Genomic DNA, 17,507 nt, shown 5'->3' with positions numbered 1-17,507 from the left:
TTGCTTTTATATTGTTTCTGTAATGCAGCGACTATTCATGTAGTCAAACATGGCAACCATTTTTGGATCCCACAATATGTTGTGAAATGAATGACCAATCAATCTATTTTGATGTGATTGGTTAGGGGAGGAACACTGGCTGGGAGCACATGAGATCTACAGTTCTGTGAGTAATCCAATGAGATTCATAATCCCCTGTAGAACAGGGATTCAAAGGACATGATCTCCAACGATGCAGCATCCCTGCAATACTGCAGGGGAGGAGATTCTATGATTTATGATTTGTAATGGACATTATTATTGGAGTCTGTGATTTATAGGGAGTAACAGACAGTATTATTGGGATAAAAACAAAATACAGCTGATGCTGGAGACATGAAATAAAAACAGAAAATGCTGGAAAAACTCAGCAGGTCCGGCAGCATCTGTGGAGAGAGAAACAGAGTTAACGTTTTGAGACCAACACGACTCTTCTTCAGAACTGTATTATTGGGGTCTCTGGCTTACAGGGTGTTAGGTGAGAATGTGCTGAGCTGCCTTGTGAGAGACACCATGTTGAGATGAGTTATGAAATATTGGTTCTGTTTGTCTGACTCCAATGAGACATGGTCCAGCTGAGATTAATGGTATTTTAGTTTTTGTGTTTAATGATTTGGGAGCAACCCAACTCTCACTCGAAAGCTTTTCCTCCAATCAGGATCTGGTGATTCCATTTGTTTGTTTTTACATTGATCTTGCTCAGCTATTGAAACACTAACTTCAGAATATTTCTGTTCACAGTCGCTGTAGGCTTTTTACCAGGGCAGAGCTGGATATACCCAGAATACAGAACTTCCAGGTAATGAGTGAGAGATTGGGACTAAAGCTGAATGTCGAGCTAGGTTACAGGACAGATGCTAGTTGTGGGTGTCACACGCTGAGAGCACTTACCCAATCCATTAGATTTCTGAGTGTGTTTCACTCCCTCACGTCTGTTATTGTTATGACATCACATGTCGCATGATATGTATAAAGGGGCAGTGAAAAAATGAGTTTGAAAAGGTATTGGACAAATTTTAGCCTATTTATTTTAAAATAAATGATGTGATGATGCAAACCCTGTTAAACACATCACTGTCACATGATAGAACTGTGAATAAATGAAGTCAGTAACACTTGTGCCCTTAGAGTAAATAGGGAGGTGGTGGCATAGTGGACTGGGACCCAGGGTAATGCTCTGGGGACCCAGGTTCAAATCCCACCACGGCAGATGTGGAATTTAAATTTAATAAAAATCTGGAATTAAATTTTGCCAATTGTCATTTAAAAAACCTCATCTGGTTCACTAATGTCCCTTAGGAAAGGAAATCTGCTGCCCTTACCTGGCCTACATGTGACTCCAAACCCACCTGTGGTTGACTCTTAAATGCCCTCTGAACTAGGGATGGGTAATAAATGCTGGCCTGGCCAGCAACACCCACAAACAGAATTTAAAAAATTCCTGGGGGTGAGTTGATAATTGAAGCCTAAATCACTGTGTAATCCCAGAGGTACAGTTGCTACTCTGAGAGAGAGATGATAACTGAGTCATCAGTTTGTTTGACTTTTAGAATTGCAATGGCACTTAAATAATTCAATCACATTGACCTTTCATTTATTTTTCGATTCATGAGAAAAATTGCACTTTAAATTGAAATAATTGAGAAACTGACTTAAGTTTATTGTTTTCTACAGATTGGCATTTCTGAAAGGCTTATTAGAGCCTTTCCTGTATATTATATTCCTTTTCTGTATTTGACTGGAAAGTTTACTTTTTCCAAAAGGAAAGTTTACTCTTTCCATTTTACAGAGTGACAAGATTTAACATTTAACCGCGATCTGGGATGAATGAGCTAATCTAAACTAGAGTAACATGGAGTGAAATTGGTGAGGGCTCCACTGATTGTATTTACCGACTCCCGCTGTTTAATGCTTGTTGTTGATGTTGGCTGAGGAGAGAATTAGCCTCGTTTTGCAGTCTTGCTGGTTAATAGTGAGGAGCTGTGAAACAGGCTGGAAATATTTCCTGTGTGAAGCTGAAGTGACAAGCAAGTCGAATGGCCTTTCTGTGATCCACTTCTCTCTGATTGTTTTGTAGGTAACAGTGAATGTACTCGAGGCACGAAAATTAATTGGGGTGAACATCGACCCAGTAGTTTATGTGAAGGTGGGAGATGAAAAGAAGCACACAGCAACTCAGAAATCCACCAACTGCCCGTTTTATAATGAGGTAAATCCACCAAAATAGCTAAACTTCAGTCAGTGGAATCATTCTTAAACCAACAGACATCATCCTGTCACTTTACTAAAGGAATACGCATCATTTGGCAATGTACAGAGTGCGTTAGAGTCACTGATTGAGAGAGTGTAATGGATATTATGACTGGGGTGTATGATTTATGGGGTATAACGGACAGTATGGTTAGGATATGAATTTGGTTGATGATTTGTGCTGCGAGATTATTGCACATTCTCTTTGTTGTGTCTGGCTCTTGTTTTATGTTTTCAGATAGTGTTATTTTTGAAATGTTGCTGTCAGAATCAGGAGAAGGAATTTTACTGACATGCAGAGTGTCCGATAGAGGTGGCTGCTGCTGAGGCCACAGGGAGGGGAGAGGGCAGGTTGTTCTCAAAGGGCCGGGAAGAAATTCTCATAATGTAGGCAGGCCCTGGCGATCGGAGGTGGGGGGCAGGGGGTGATCCCTCCAGTGGCATTAGAGCCATGGGGCTGGCCATTGCCACATTTTGGAGTGTGGGGGATGGGGGGTCCTTTTTGGACTATCAAACACCCAGAAAGGAAGCTCCCTCCTGCGAGTCCAGTTGGAAGCTGCCTCAATGTGCCTGGCAATGTCCACATGTGGCACGAGCTCTGCTGACACTGGTAAAATGTCAGCAGGGGCATAAGATGGCCACTTATTGGATCAATTGGGATGGGAAATTTTGGACCAATGTGAGAGTCTTCTTCACGGAATGACTGAACTTTGGAATGGATGTGGAGGGGAGCAGATGGTAAATCTTTTTGATTGGGTAATTTCTCCTCTCTCTCCTGTCAATGAAATAAATGTAACTGATTTCATCTGATGCAAAACTAAGAGTAGAATAAACCTAATGGAATGGATATCCTACAAAGAATGGTGTAGAATATGTCAAACTAGATGACAATAACTGATGAATGGCCTTTGACCTGAAACATTGGCCAGGATTTTGTTGGGCTGACGGGGATCTTACCCTCCGGTTGGAGAACCAGCAGGGAGCCCCCGTCAGCTCTGTGGTGGGGTGAGGGGGGTGTGTGTGTGTGGCTGGGGGGGTGGGGGGGAGGTGTGGTTCACCCCCTGCCAATCAGAGGCCAGCAGCTCCTCATTTCTGCCAGTGGGAGCAGTATCTGTTGGCAGCACTGCACCCACCCAAGGCCCAGAACTGTGGAGGGTCTCTAGGCCACAGGGATGGGAGTCGCAGTCTGAGGGTCATAGAGACGGGGGTTTGGAGGCAAGAGCAAGGGGGTGGTTTTCAGCGGCCACTTCACTGCCTGATCGGAGTGACTGATAGTGAGGGGTCCCCCATCCCTTCCCAGCTCCCTGAGGGTGCAGGACACCAGTGCAGCACCTCATTAATCCCTGAGCGACTGCTAAATTGTAGTGGACTTGGGGATAATGGATGTCAAATGGCTCATTAATGAGGGGGGGGGCAGTTAATGTGGGGGAGGTGTTAAGGTGTTAATGAGAGGGAGGTGTCAATGAGGGTGGGGGTGTTAATGAGGGTGTTAATGAGAGGGAGATGTTAATGGGGGGAGATGTTAATGAAGGTGGGGGAGTTAATGAGAGGGAGGTGACAATGAGGGTGGGGGTGTTAATGAGAGGGAGATGTTAATGGGGGAGATGTTAATGAGGGTGGGGGAGTTAATGAGAGGGAGGCGACAATGAGGGTGGGGAGTTAATGAGAGGGAGGCGACAATGAGGGTGGGGGAGTTAATGAGAGGGAGGCGACAATGAGGGTGGGGGTGTCAATGAGAGGGAGATGTTAATGGGGGAGATGTTAATGAGGGTGGGGGAGTTAATGAGAGGGAGGCGTCAATGAGGGGGGTGTTAATGAGGTGGGAAGCGTTAATGAGAGGGAGGAGTTCATGAGGGGCGAGATAGTAATGAGGGAGGTGTTAATCTGGGGGAGGTGTTAATGAGGGGGAAATGTTAATAAGAAGAGGGTGTTAATGAGGGGGGATGTTAACAAAGGGGGGATGTTAATCATCACAGAATCACAGTGCAGAAGAGGCCCTTCGGCCCATCGAGTCTGCACCGACACATGAGAAACACCTGACCTACCTACCTAATCCCATTTACCAGCACTTGGCCCATAGCCTTGAATGTTTTGACGTGCCAAGTGCTCATCCAGGTACTTTTTAAAGGATGTGAGGCAACCCGCCTCCTCCACCCTCCCAGGCAGTACATTCCAGACCGTCACCACCCTCTGGGTAAAAAAGTTTTTCCTCACATCCCCCGTAAACCTCCTGCCCCTCACCTTGAACTTATGTTACCTCGTGACTGACCCTTCAACTAAGGGGGAACAGCTGCTCCCTATCCACCCTGTCCATGCCCCTCATAATCTTGTACACCTCAATCAGGTCTCCCCTCAGTCTTCTCTGCTCCAACGAAAACAACCCAAGTCTATCCGACCTCTCTTCATAACTTAAATGTTTAATCCCAGGCAACAACCTGGTGAATCTCCTCTGCACCCCCTCCAATGCAATCACATCCTTCCTATAATGTGGCAACCAGAACTGCACGCAGTACTCCAGCTGTGGCCTCACCAAGGTTCTATACAACTCCAACATGACCTCCCTACTTTTGTAATCTATGCCTCGATTGATAAAGGCAAGTGTCCCATATGCCTTTGTCACCACCCCACTAACATTCCCCTCCGCCTTCAGAGATCTATGGACACACACGCCAAGGTCCCTTTGTTCCTCAGAACTTCCTAGTGTCATGCCGTTCATTGAATACTTCCTTGTCAAATTACTCCTTCCAAAGTGTATCACCTCACACTTTTCAGGTTAAATTCCATCTGCCACTTATCTGCCCATTTGACCATCCCGTCTATATCTTCCTGTAGCCCAAGACACTCAACCTCACTGTTAAACACCCGGCCAATCTTTGTGTCATCCACAAACTTACTAATCCTACCCCCCACATTGTCATCTATGTTGTTTATATAAATGATGAATAATAGGGGACCCAGCACAGATCCCTGTGGTACGCCACTGGACACTGGCTTCCAGTCACTAAAGCATCCTTCTGTCATCACCCTCTGTCTCTTACAACTAAGCCAATTTTGAATTCACCTTATCAAATTACCCTGTATCCCATGTGCATTTGCCTTCTTTATAAGTTTCCCATGTGGGACCTTGTCAAAGGCTTTGCTGAAATCCATATAAACTACATCAACTGCACGACCCTTATCTACACACCTGGTCACCTCCTCAAAAAATTCAATCAAATTTGTTAGGCATGACCTCCCTCTGACAAAGCCATGCTGACTATCCCTGATCAAACCTTGCCTCTCCAAGTGGAGATAGATACTCTCCTTCAGAATTTTCTCCAATAGTTTCCCTACCACTGACGTGAGACTCACTGGCCTGTAGTTCCCTGGCTTATCTCTACAACCCTTCTTATATAGAGGAACCACATTAGCTGTTCTCCAGTCCTCTGGCACCTCCTCCGTGGCCAGAGAGGAATTAAAAATTTGGGTCAGAGCCCCTGCGATCTCCTCCCTTGCCTCCCTCAGCAGTCTGGGACACAAATCATCCGGACCTGGAGATTTGTCCACTTTTAAGCCTGCCAACACCTCCAATACCTTGTCACTCCCTATATCAATATGCTCAAGAACCTCGCAGTCTCTCTCCCCGAGTTCAATACCTTCATCCTCATTCTCTTGTGTGAAGACGGATGTGAAGTATTCATTCAACACTCTAGCGATGTCCTCTGGCTCCACCCATAGATTGCTCCCTTGGTCCCTTATGGGCTCTACTCTTTCCCTGGTTATCCTCTTCCCATTGATGTGCCTGTAGAATATCTTGGGATTTTCCCTACTTTTACCAGCCAGAGCTTTCTCATATCCCCTCTTTGCTCTCCTAATTGCTTTCTTAAGCTCCACCCTGCACTTTCTGTACTCCACTAATGCCTCCGCTGATTTGCTTCCCTTGTACCTGCTAAAAGCCTCTCTTTTCCTTCTCATCGTAACCTGAATAACTCTGGTCATCCATGGTTCTCTGGGCTTGTTACTCCTTCCTATCACCCTAGAGGGAACATGTTGAGCCTTAACCCTCCCCATTTCCTTTTTGAACACCACCCACTGCTCTTCTGTAGATTTCGCCATAAGTAGCTGTTCCCAGTCTACCTTGGCCAGATCCTGCCTTATTTTACTAAAATCCACTTTCCCCTAATCCAAAACATTTAAGGGTGGGGGTGTTAATGAGGGTGGGAGTATTAATGAGGTTGGGAGGTGTTAATGAAGGTGAGGGTGTCAATGAGGGTGGGGGTGTTAATGGGGGTGGGAGTGTTAATGAGGTTGGGAGGTGTTAATGAGAGGGAAGTATCAATGAAGGTGGGGGTGTTAATGAGGGTGAGGCTGATAATGGGGGTGGGTGTGTTAATGAGGGTGGGGGTGTTAATGAGGGTGGGGCTGATAATGGGGGCAGGGGTGTTAATGAGGGCGAGGGAGTTAATGAGGGTGGGGGTGTTAATGAGGGTGGGGTGTTTATGGGGGTGGGAGTGTTAATGAGGGGGTGTTAATGAGGGGGAAGGTGGTCATGAGGGGGAGGGTGTTCATGAGGGGTGTTACTGAGAGTGAGGGTGTTAATGAGGGGGTGTTAATGAGGGGGAGGTATTAATGAGGGGGATGTTAATGAGGGGGAGCATGTTAATGAGGGCGAGGGTGTTAATGAGGGGGTTGTTAATGAGGGTGGGGGTGTTAATAAGGGTGAGGGTGTTAATGAGGGAGGGGGTGTTAATGAGGTTGATGTTAATGAGGGGGAGGGAGTTAATGAGGGTGGGGGTGTTAATGAGGGGGAGGGTGTTAATGAGGGGGAAGGTGTTAATGTGGGTGGGGGTGTTAATGAGGGGGAAGGTGTTCATGAGGGGAAGGGTGTTCATGAGGGGGGTGTTAATGAGGGGGAGGTGTTAATGAGGGGGAGCGTGTTAATAAAGACGAGGGTGTTAATGACGGGGCTGTTAATGAGGGCGACGGTGTTAATGAGGGGGGATATTAATGAGGGTGAGGGTGTTAATGAGGGGGGCTGTTGATGAGGGTGAGGGTGTTAATGTGGGGGAGGGTGTTAATGAGGGGGGGTTAATGAGGGTGGGTGTGTTAATGGGGGGGTGTTAATGAGGGGGAGGTGTTAATGAGGGTGTGTTAATGAGCGGGTGTGTGTTAATGAGGGGGGGTGTTAATGGGGGGGTGTTAATGAGGATGGGTGTGTTAATGAGGGGGGTGTTAATGAGGATGGGTGTGTTAATGAGGGGGGTGTTAATGAGGATGGGTGTGTTAATGAGGGTGGGTGTGTTAATGAGGGGGTGTTAATGAGCAGGGGGGTGTTAATGAGGGTGGGTGTGTTAATGAGGGTGGGTGTGTTAATGAGCGGGGGTATGTTAATGAGGGGGGTGCGTTAATGAGGATGGGTGTGTTAATGAGTGGGGGCTGTTAATGAGTGGGGGGTGTTAATGAGGGTGGGTGTGTTAATGAGGGGGAGGGTGTTAATGAGGGTGGGTGTGTTAATGAGGGTGGGTGTGTTAATGAGGGGGAGGGTGTTAATGAGGGTGGGGGTGTTAATGAGGGGGAGGGTGTTAATGAGGGTGGGGGTGTTAATGAGGGTGGGGGTGTTAATGAGGGGGAGGGTGTTAATGAGGGTGGGGGTGTTGCCGCTGCCCAGAGATTGATGCAGTGCCTGTCCCACAATTAAGTGGGCCTGGTCTCCATGGTTCCCTACATTAAATTCAGCCCCTTTCGCTCTGTTTCTCTTTCCAAAGTTGCTTCCAAACTAGCATTTTATTTTACAATAATAAATTATTGTGTCTCTTTTCTTCCTAGTATTTTGTTTTTGAATTCCAAGAGCCACAACCTGTCTTGTTTGATAAAATCATTGAAATTATTGTAAGTATGAAACTGTTACTCACAATTGAGGCACTTTAATAATATTTAATTACTCAAGTGCTAAATCAAGATTTTGATTTGTGTTTTTGATCTGAGATGTCTGTAAACGGGAAATGAGTTGATTCGATCCACTGGACTCAACACACTTTGTTATCAAGTGGTCTTGTTTTGATGTCAGACCCTGAGACAGTGCAATTATACATGGCTGTGACCTGGTCAGGGCTCTCACATGTCCCTGAGTACAGATCCATAGGTGCTGCTGCCTTTCAACATGAGAAATAGTCACAGACAATTCCAAACATATTATTGCCCAGAATCCGTAAACAATTGTTCTGAGTGGGGCTTATTCTAAAACAACATGGGGCAGGAATCCTGGTGGGCTTTTCCCATCCATGAATCAGGAGCCCAACAAGTGATTGTGACGCTGCTACTGATTCCCAAATGCGACCAGGACCTTCTGACATTTTGCTTGTTGATTGTGTAATGGTTGTAAATCAACAGCCTGGGTTGTTGACTCAAACTCGTGTGAAGCCTCAGTCCAAGAGTGCAGGACATTATCAAGGCTGAAACAATCAGTGAAGATGGTTAAATTGAGCAACACTCAATGCCAACCATTTTGTGTTTTACAAGCCTAGGTTGCAGGTGGAAGGGGAATTTGAGGGTGGTGAGGAGTTTCACCGTTTATGGAAAGAAACCTTTTAATAGAAACGGTGGCAACAATTTGGTTTCTGCCTAATTTATTTGTGCTCTAGGTTGTTCATGCAAAAAAAATCCCATTCACTGGAGTTCAGCTGGGAACATTCAAGATTGATGCAGGAACTGTTTATCAACAGCCAGGTAACTAGTTTCACTTTATTTGTACATCAGGTGATGTACATCCAACTGCATCCAACAAGCTGAGAATGGGATCTCACAATCTTTACCAACACTATTTGCATACAACTCGCTTATATCCTGAAACATGGGGGATGCAGAGAGAGATACAAATCATCTTTTTGTTATAAATGTCCTTTCAGTGCGTTTCCCTTTCATACTCCATTCTGTAACTGAACTTCCTGACACCTCATAAACTTAAAACAAGGAATCACAGTGCTGGCAGCCTCCTCTAGGATGAGCTAGCAAGCAGAGCTCTGCCGGTGTGTATAAGGACACACGCAAACTGTGAAACGCACACACAGGCTCAGCTTGCAGTATAATTCTGGTCTTGCTGGCTACAGTTTTAAGTCTAAGTCCAGTAATATAGTATAGTCTGGTATATATCTTAGTATATCTAAAATATATATATTTAGACTGCAGTACAGTAATGTCGTATAGCCTGTTCCTCTTAGTTCATATTTGTTTAATTGAAATTATCTGATAAACTATTTTTAGCATTGAATTCCCACTTTGTTGTGTCATTTACATCATTTCATGCAAAAGATTGGATAATTCCATTGTGTTTCACTAAAAGAAAAGACTTTGAATTATCCAGTAGCCACTATGCCCCCATGGCATCATCCATACTGCATAGTTTCCCCACCAACCCTCTCCCCCTTTCTGTAGTATTATTCTATTTATAAATCCCCAGTACATTCATTCCCTGGTTGCTCACAAGAGTGAATAGTTTACAATGACGTTTACATTTTGCTAACCCTTTCCATAAATTTTGAATATTTATTAAGTTCACCTCAGAGTCTCCCTTTTGTAAAGTTTCTCAGCTGAAATTCTTGGTATCTGGAATGATTTTGCTTCCTCACTCACGACCCTCTCAAGGGCAAATGTTTACTTTAATATTAAAACCATAACAAACCCACTTATCATTTTGCTATTTTCTCTTATTAATAAAATACCATCAGAAAATGATTAAATATTCTCCTTGTTTTATCAGATCACAAGTTCTTTCAGAAATGGGCAACTCTTACTGACCCTAAAGATACTAAAGGTGGCATAAAAGGATTTGTGAAGTGTACGATTTCTGTAATGGGGAAAGGAGATTCACAGGGCTTTCTCTCCAGTACAGCCAGTAATCAGGATGAAGATATTGAAAAGTAAGTAAAAACTGGAAGGTAAATCCAGTTGTTCTCTGGAATGCTGTATTGTGGAAGGAGCATTTGGAGCACTGTGGGGAACGAGCAGGAGAGTGGCATTCATTGAATCGTTCTTTTGGTTCAGTGTGCAGTTTGAATAGACTTGCATTTTAAAGCTGTTCTAAGACCCCAACTCTTCACAATTAGAAATAGCCAGGGGAATGGAGAGAGAGCAAGAGGACTGACACAAACCTTGGTCAAAAAGCTGAGTTTGGAGAAGATTAAAGGAGTTTGGGAAGAGAGTTTCAGAGAGAGGGACAAGGTAGTTATAAACTTTTCCACCAATGCTGAGATGAGGGGACCATAAAAGGGCCAAAAGGTGCCAGAGGGTATGTAATGTTGGAGGAAGTTTCAGAGTGGGTCGAGGCCAAGGAGGAGTTTGAATATGAGAATGAAATTGAAATGATAAATTTAATGTGATGGGGTCAGGGAGTCATGTTGGTCAATGAGAACAGGGTGATGAGTGAATGGAGTCTGTTGAAGGACAGAGTATGGGTATCTGAGCTGTGGAGTTTATGGGCGGTAGAGAGGGAGCGGTTGTGTGTGAGCAAGTGAACAGGAAGAGATATCAAGGAAGTGGAGTTGATGGCAAGAGTTGAAAATATGGCTTTCGGCTTCCGAAGGTAGAGGGCTTCTGTGTATTTTATATTCCTGAACTGTTTCCATTATATAGGAAGTGTTAATATATCAGTGGGACTTCTGAGGGGATCCACAATATCCCTTCAATAAATTCTTACTTGGTGTTTAGTCAGATCTGTGGTCAAAACCTAACTGATGATTGGTTACATTTCAACAACTTGCATTTATATAATGTCTTTAATTACAAAAAAACAAATAAACATAAGACTGAAATTTGATTAAAAAGTTCAGATGACTTCAGTTTGTTTGTAGGATAATCAGTACCTGGAGTGAGTTATAGGTTGGAATGGAACAGAGAGGTTGAGGTGATTTATATGGAAGTGGAATGGTTATTCAATCAATTAATCTTAGACTTTGGCTGATTTGTATGCAGAATACTGGATACCTGGGAATGATTGCTAGCTGCAAGTTATAGACTCATAGAGATTACAGCACAGAACGAGGCCATCCAGCCCCTTGTGTCAGTTCTAATTGAGAGATTTAGATGATGATAGAAAGAAAAGGAAAATTGATTTGTGTTTCCACTTCAAACATTGGGTTATTATCTCAAATTCATCAAAGGAAGCTGGGGGTTATAATTTATCACACTGAGATTTTTATTCAGTAAAACAGATATGGCTGTATTTTCCTTTCAGTGTAGCGCTGAGAGCAGCGAGTGTGTCTGTTGATATATGTGTGAGGAGGAAGCAGACGTTTCACTGACTTCAACTTTCATCTTCTGTTGTTTGTAAATTATTATGCAGATTGTTATGGTGATCTTCTCATGGACAGATTGTTATGGTGATCTTCTCGGGGGCAGATTGTTGTGGTGATCTTCTCATGGACAGATTGTTATGGTGATCTTCTCATGGATGATTGTTGTGGTGATCTTCTCATGGACAGATTGTTATGGTGATCTTCTCATGGATGATTGTTGTGGTGATCTTCTCATTGACAGATTGTTATGGTGATCTTCTCATGGATAGATTGTTGTGGTGATCTTCTCATGGATGATTGTTATGGTGATCTTCTCATGGACAGATTGTTATGGTGATCTTCTCATGGACAGATTGTTGTGGTGATCTTCTCATGGACAGATTGTTATGGTGATCTTCTCATGGATGATTGTTATGGTGATCTTCTCATGGACAGATTGTTATGGTGATCTTCTCATTGACAGATTGTTGTGGTGATCTTCTCATGGATAGATTGTTGTGGTGATCTTCTCATGGATGATTGTTATGGTGATCTTCTCATGGACAGATTGTTATGGTGATCTTCTCATGGACAGATTGTTGTGGTGATCTTCTCATGGACAGATTGTTGTGGTGATCTTCTCATGGACAGATTGTTATGGTGATCTTCTCATGGATAGATTGTTGTGGTGATCTTCTCGGGGGCAGATTGTTGTGGTGATCTTCTCATGGACAGATTGTTATGGTGATCTTCTCATGGACAGATTGTTGTGGTGATCTTCTCATGGACAGATTGTTGTGGTGATCTTCTCATGGACAGATTGTTATGGTGATCTTCTCATGGATAGATTGTTGTGGTGATCTTCTCGGGGGCAGATTGTTCTGATCTCCCCGGAGACAGATTTTTGTGCTGATCCACCCAAGGGCAGATTGTGGTCGTGGTCTTCCCTGGGGCAGATTGTTGCGAGGGGCAAAACTTGGTTTCAGGTCGGTGTGAAATCACAACGGAATTAGCTGATGGTGTCTGCCAATCCTGCTGGACACCAACGTCAACCCGATTCACATCCCGCTAAATGGGAAGCAAAGTAAGTCCCGACCGGAATCATCCCCCATGCCAGGAAAATACACCGGCTCAGAACACGTCTGGACAAGCGGGACGTGCAGATGTCAGGATTTACTGTTCGGGCCTTGCTCAGATCGCGGACATCCGAGGAGAAGAAGATGCTGGAGTCTGACAGTTACCAGACCCTGGGGAACACGTGCCTCGCACGCTGGGTGGATTCTCATGGACACGGCTCCACCGCGAAGCAGCTTCCGGAAGGCAGGAGGTCTCCGTCAATGCTTCCGGCCTGCTTCAGATCATCACAGCCTCGATCATGGGCTGCTACTGGTGATCAGTAGGGGTGAGAGAGGAAGGTGCACCAGCATGAGGGATGAGGTTGTGGGGAGGGGACAAAGTTGTCAGTGGGAGGCATTGAGGTTGGGAGTTGGGGGGGAGGAGGGAGTATGGGGGGAGTAGGATTTAACGGGGGAGGAGGGAGTTCAGAGAGGGAAGGTATCCAGGTGGAGGGGTGAGTAAGGGCGGAAGAGGGATTGGGGGAGGGGGGAGAGGGATGTCCAGGTGAATGTGCAAGGGAGGGGTCTGTGGAGTCAATGGCTGCCTCTTGGGGAGCGAATTGAGGGTAGGCATGGTAGGAAGGAATGGTGAGTATGGGAAGGGGCAAAGGGGCCGGAAGGGTGGGAGGGTGAGGGTGCATTGGTAGCAGTCGAAGGGACGGTGAGGGTGGCTGGTGAAGGAGGAGGTTGGGGAGGTCAATGAGGACAGGGGGTGGGATTTCCGGGAAGGTAGGGAATGTGCATGTTCACCTGGACGTCCTCTAAAGACAAGGGTATGGGTTGATAGGTAACTGAGGGGAGGTTCTCTGCCTCGCGAGCTACTCTGCTGAGGGCTTCCAACAGCTGATGTTCCCCCACCTTCTGCTGACTCTCCAGGATGAGCTGGGAGGCCGAGTCCAGGGGCTCGTCGGCTGACTCGGGCCTCAGAGATGCCTCTTCCTCAGCAGCCCTCCGAGTGCCGGGGAGCTCGGCTGAACCTGCCTCCTCCTGCTGTGGACACGTGTCCATGCGGTGACCACCAGATTGTGAACCCGGGCCTGCTCTAGATCTAGGTCCCACCGAGGTGTGTGTCTCTGCGCTGGTGGAGGGTGTGGGTAAGCGCTGTGACGGGTCTTCCAGGCTGCTTATTTCCAGCTCTTCAATGGAGGAGGAGTCCTTTTGGCTGGAGGTGAGGATGTGGATGGAGCTGAGGGACTGGCTGGCTGAGGGTGCTGGTCCCTTGGCAGAGCTCCCTGTGAACCAAAGTAGAGATAATGAGTGCTTGGCAGCAGAGTCAAAAGCAGGAGAGAGAGGCACTCACGGTTGTGTTGAGAGAGGGATGATGTGGTGCAGGATCCTCACGAGGGTGTTCACCACCGACCTCACCGTCACCACAGGCAGGGTCCACACCCTCACCGTCACAGCAGGCAGGGTCCACACCCTCACCGTCACCACAGGCAGGGTCCACATCCTCACCGTCACCACAGGCAGGGTCCACACCCTCACCGTCACCACAGGCATGGTCCACACCCTCACCGTCACCACAGGCAGGGTCCACATCCTCACCAGTCAGCGCGATGGCCGCTCCTCAAAGTGAGTGAGGGGCCTAATGTGGGCCACTCCACCCCCACCCAGTCTGGGACCTCTCCCTGCTGATGTGAGCCAGCTTCTCCTGCATGGAAACAGATGGAGAGAGTGTGAGCAGGACACATGGCGCTGAGTGGAATGTTTGTGTGGTGAGCGGAGACATGGACAGGATGAGGACACGAGCTCGAGAGGGTATGAGCCTGATGGAGATGTGAGGGTGTGTGTGAGAGTTAGTGGTGTTGTCCTTTGAGGTGTGAGATCCCTGTGGGTGTGTGATGGGTTTGTGAGTGTGTGAGTTGAGAGTGATGAGGTGGTTGACTTACCCTGATGGAACGGGTGAGATCATTCATCCTCTTCCTGCACTGGATGGTTGACCTCCTCTGTGCTCCAGTGGCACTGACTGCCCTGTCACCACCTCCCAGGCCGGATTGGTGACTCTGGTGGACCTCCTGTGGCCAGAGGACATTGTGGTGTCCCTCCACCGTGCCCAGCAGGTGCTCCAGAGAGGCGTTACCAAGTCTGGGGACTGTTGTCTTCTTTGCTTCCAGGACCACCTGTTGCTTGGAGCAGTCCTGGGCTGTAGACATGAGGTTGGCTGCGCTCTGGTTTGCTTTAAACATGGCGCCCGGAGCGAGGAAGCGCTGAGGCCACGGCGTGCCCGGCAAATCCAAACCTGCCCACCAGTGATCCGGCGTGTTTCCCATGAATGAATTATTAATGAGGCAGGACATACCAGGAAGGGGACAATTCAGCGCAAAAACCCGCTCTTGTGGCCAGTGAGTATAGCGTTGTTTTTCACGCCTACAACTGCACTTAGTGCAAATCTGGGATGATTCCGCCCCTGTGACTGTTTAAAGTGAGAGATGTTTTTTAAGTGCAGCTCTGCTGTCTGTCAGTGAATTCTGTATTGTTTGGAAGCTGGTGCCTTCTGCCCATCTCCTTCCCAGTTCGAATTCAGCAGCAGGACCTCAGAACTGCACAAAAAAACAGCTGTCACTTTAAACAATCACAGATTTGCTGACAGGCGATTGATACTGCATCTGCACGTTCTACTAATACACCTTCCTTCAGTGTTTTCAATAAAAAATAACAGAAATATAAAAGCCATTACACAACATGGGGCTCGAGACCATGGCCCTGGGATGAGAGGCTCCATTAACTCCCAGCTGATCCAGCCAGGCTGTGCAGGAACTTGCTCCACAAAACCTTTCCATCGCGGGCCTAAAGAAACCTACATCATTCCCGATTTGGTGAAGATTCGCTGCCATAGCTTTGACTTTAACTCATTCTTCTCAAGGCCTGGAAACTTTGAACGCTCGAGGGGTCGAATGGTCTATTCCTGCTCCTTATTCATATCTTCAATTCCTGGAGTGTTTCCTCCTTATTGGAGTTTTTTAAACCAGTTTGCATTTCTTGGTTAGTCTCATAAACATAAGAAATAGGAGCAAGAATAGGCTATTTGCCTCCTTGAGCCTCCTCTGCTATTCAATAAGATTGTGGCTGATCTGATTGTGACCTTAACTCCACTTTCCAGCCAGCCCTGAACCCTTCACTCCCCTGTCGATCGAAAATCTGTCCAACTAAGCCTTGGATATATTCAAAGACCCAGCCTTCACCGCTGGCTGGGGAAAAGAATTCTCTGAGAGAGAATTGTTAGTCTAGAAAACATTAGTCCAGAATCTTCTATTCTTTTCAGTTTTGGTACATTCATGCAGTTTGGTGCTTGTTTTTCCATTCTGTTTTCCCACTAAGAAACATCTTTTTGTGTTGTAGGAATCTTCTGCTTCCAAAACAAGTGCCAGCTGAGAGACCCTGGGCAAAGTTCTACATCAAGATTTATAAAGCAGAGGATCTCCCCAGCATGAACTCAGGATTTATGGGGAGTTTTTCAAAAATTCTGGGAGATAATAAAGTTTTCATTGATCCTTATGTTCAAGTTACCTTTGCAGGACAGCAGGTAAAGATATTAAATATGTTCTTATTGAAAAATGGGAATGTTAGTTAGGGTAGAACCTTTGTTATCTGGAGCACTGTTAGCCTCTTGTCTGATTAGAAGCCACATTGAGATATAAACATTGAAAAATAAAAGGTTGGAAAAGACCATTTGGTCCATCAAAGCTGCTTAGACCCTCCCCATTTACAGCAGCCATGTAACCTCCTGGGAGAGACATAAAAGCAGAAAAAGAAATCAGGTTGATGACCCCTGTGTCAGAACCAGAATCTCCCATTTTCTTTACAGAATGGAAGGACATGACCTGATCTGGACATGTGGGTGTTCACCTGGGATTTTTTTGAAAGGTCATAAATTCACCTTGGAACTGTAAACAAGCAGGTCTCTTCCCAGAAATCACCGGACCTACATGGGACTTGAGACAGATTTGTTTGTTTGTTTTGAACCGCAAAGCACTTTAATTAATGAACAGCTGGAAGACAAAAAGACAATCACATGGCAGAGGCAAACCTTAGCTTTGAACCTGTGGAAGAGATAGATAGTTATACTTCCCGATCACAATTGGGTGTTAACCGGTACTTGCAACTAGTTAAAAGAAGTTTTGTTTTAAAATAAATTAATCATTGAGTTTTTTTGAAAGAGGCTTGTTCAGGATGCTATTTATTTTATTGCAAGGAGTCTGACAAATAAGGCAGATGAGTTGAGTGCACAAATTAACACATGGAAGTATGATGTCATTGCTGTCACAGAGACATGGTTGAGAGAGGGGCAGGATTGGCAGCTCAATATTCCAGAATATAGGGTCTTCAGGCAATACAAGGAAGCAGGTGAAAGAGGAGGGGTATCACAATATTGATCAAGGAATCAATTACAGCAGTAAGGAGGGATGACATCTTAGAAGGCGCCCCAAATGAAGCCACGTGGGTAGAATTGAAAAACAAAAAAGGAGCAATCACATTGCTGGGAGTGCACTATAGGTCCCTAAACAGTCAGAGAGAAATAGAAGAGCAGATATGTAGGCAAATTTCAGAGAAGTCTAAAAATAATAGGGTAGTAATAGTGGGGGATTTCAATGTCCCCAACATTAACTGGGTTAGTCATAGTGTGATAGGTTTAGAGGGAGTAGAATTCTTAAAATGCATCCAGGAGAGCTTTTTAAGCCAGTACATAGAAGGTCCGACAAAAGAGGGGGCGGTCCTGGACTTAATTTTAGGGAATGAAGCTGGGCAAGTGGTAGAGGTATCAGTGGGGGTACATTTTGCAGATAATGATCATAACTCCGTTAGTTTCAAGGTTGTTATGGAAAAGGACAAGGATGGGCCAGAAATCAGAGTTCTA

At 45.7% G+C, this 17,507-nt stretch overlaps 1 protein-coding gene across 2 annotated transcripts in view; it reads left to right on the top strand.

Annotated features, from left to right (window-relative positions):
- Window positions 1-17,507, top strand: part of fer1l4 (fer-1 like family member 4) — a 291,481-nt gene that overhangs the window by 36,037 nt on the left and 237,937 nt on the right. For both annotated transcript variants that reach the window (XM_078535361.1, XM_078535360.1), the window contains exons 8-13: window positions 781-838; window positions 2,117-2,248; window positions 8,095-8,157; window positions 8,910-8,994; window positions 10,025-10,184; window positions 15,992-16,175. In XM_078535361.1, the coding sequence (XP_078391487.1) occupies window positions 781-838; window positions 2,117-2,248; window positions 8,095-8,157; window positions 8,910-8,994; window positions 10,025-10,184; window positions 15,992-16,175 (682 nt within the window). The remainder of the gene's footprint in view (window positions 1-780; window positions 839-2,116; window positions 2,249-8,094; window positions 8,158-8,909; window positions 8,995-10,024; window positions 10,185-15,991; window positions 16,176-17,507) is intronic.

This window comes from Cetorhinus maximus, unplaced genomic scaffold (genome assembly GCF_964194155.1).
Source record: "Cetorhinus maximus unplaced genomic scaffold, sCetMax3.hap1.1 HAP1_SCAFFOLD_409, whole genome shotgun sequence".
NCBI classification, from domain to species: Eukaryota; Metazoa; Chordata; class Chondrichthyes; order Lamniformes; family Cetorhinidae; genus Cetorhinus; species Cetorhinus maximus.
This window is presented reverse-complemented; position numbering and strand designations above follow the sequence as displayed.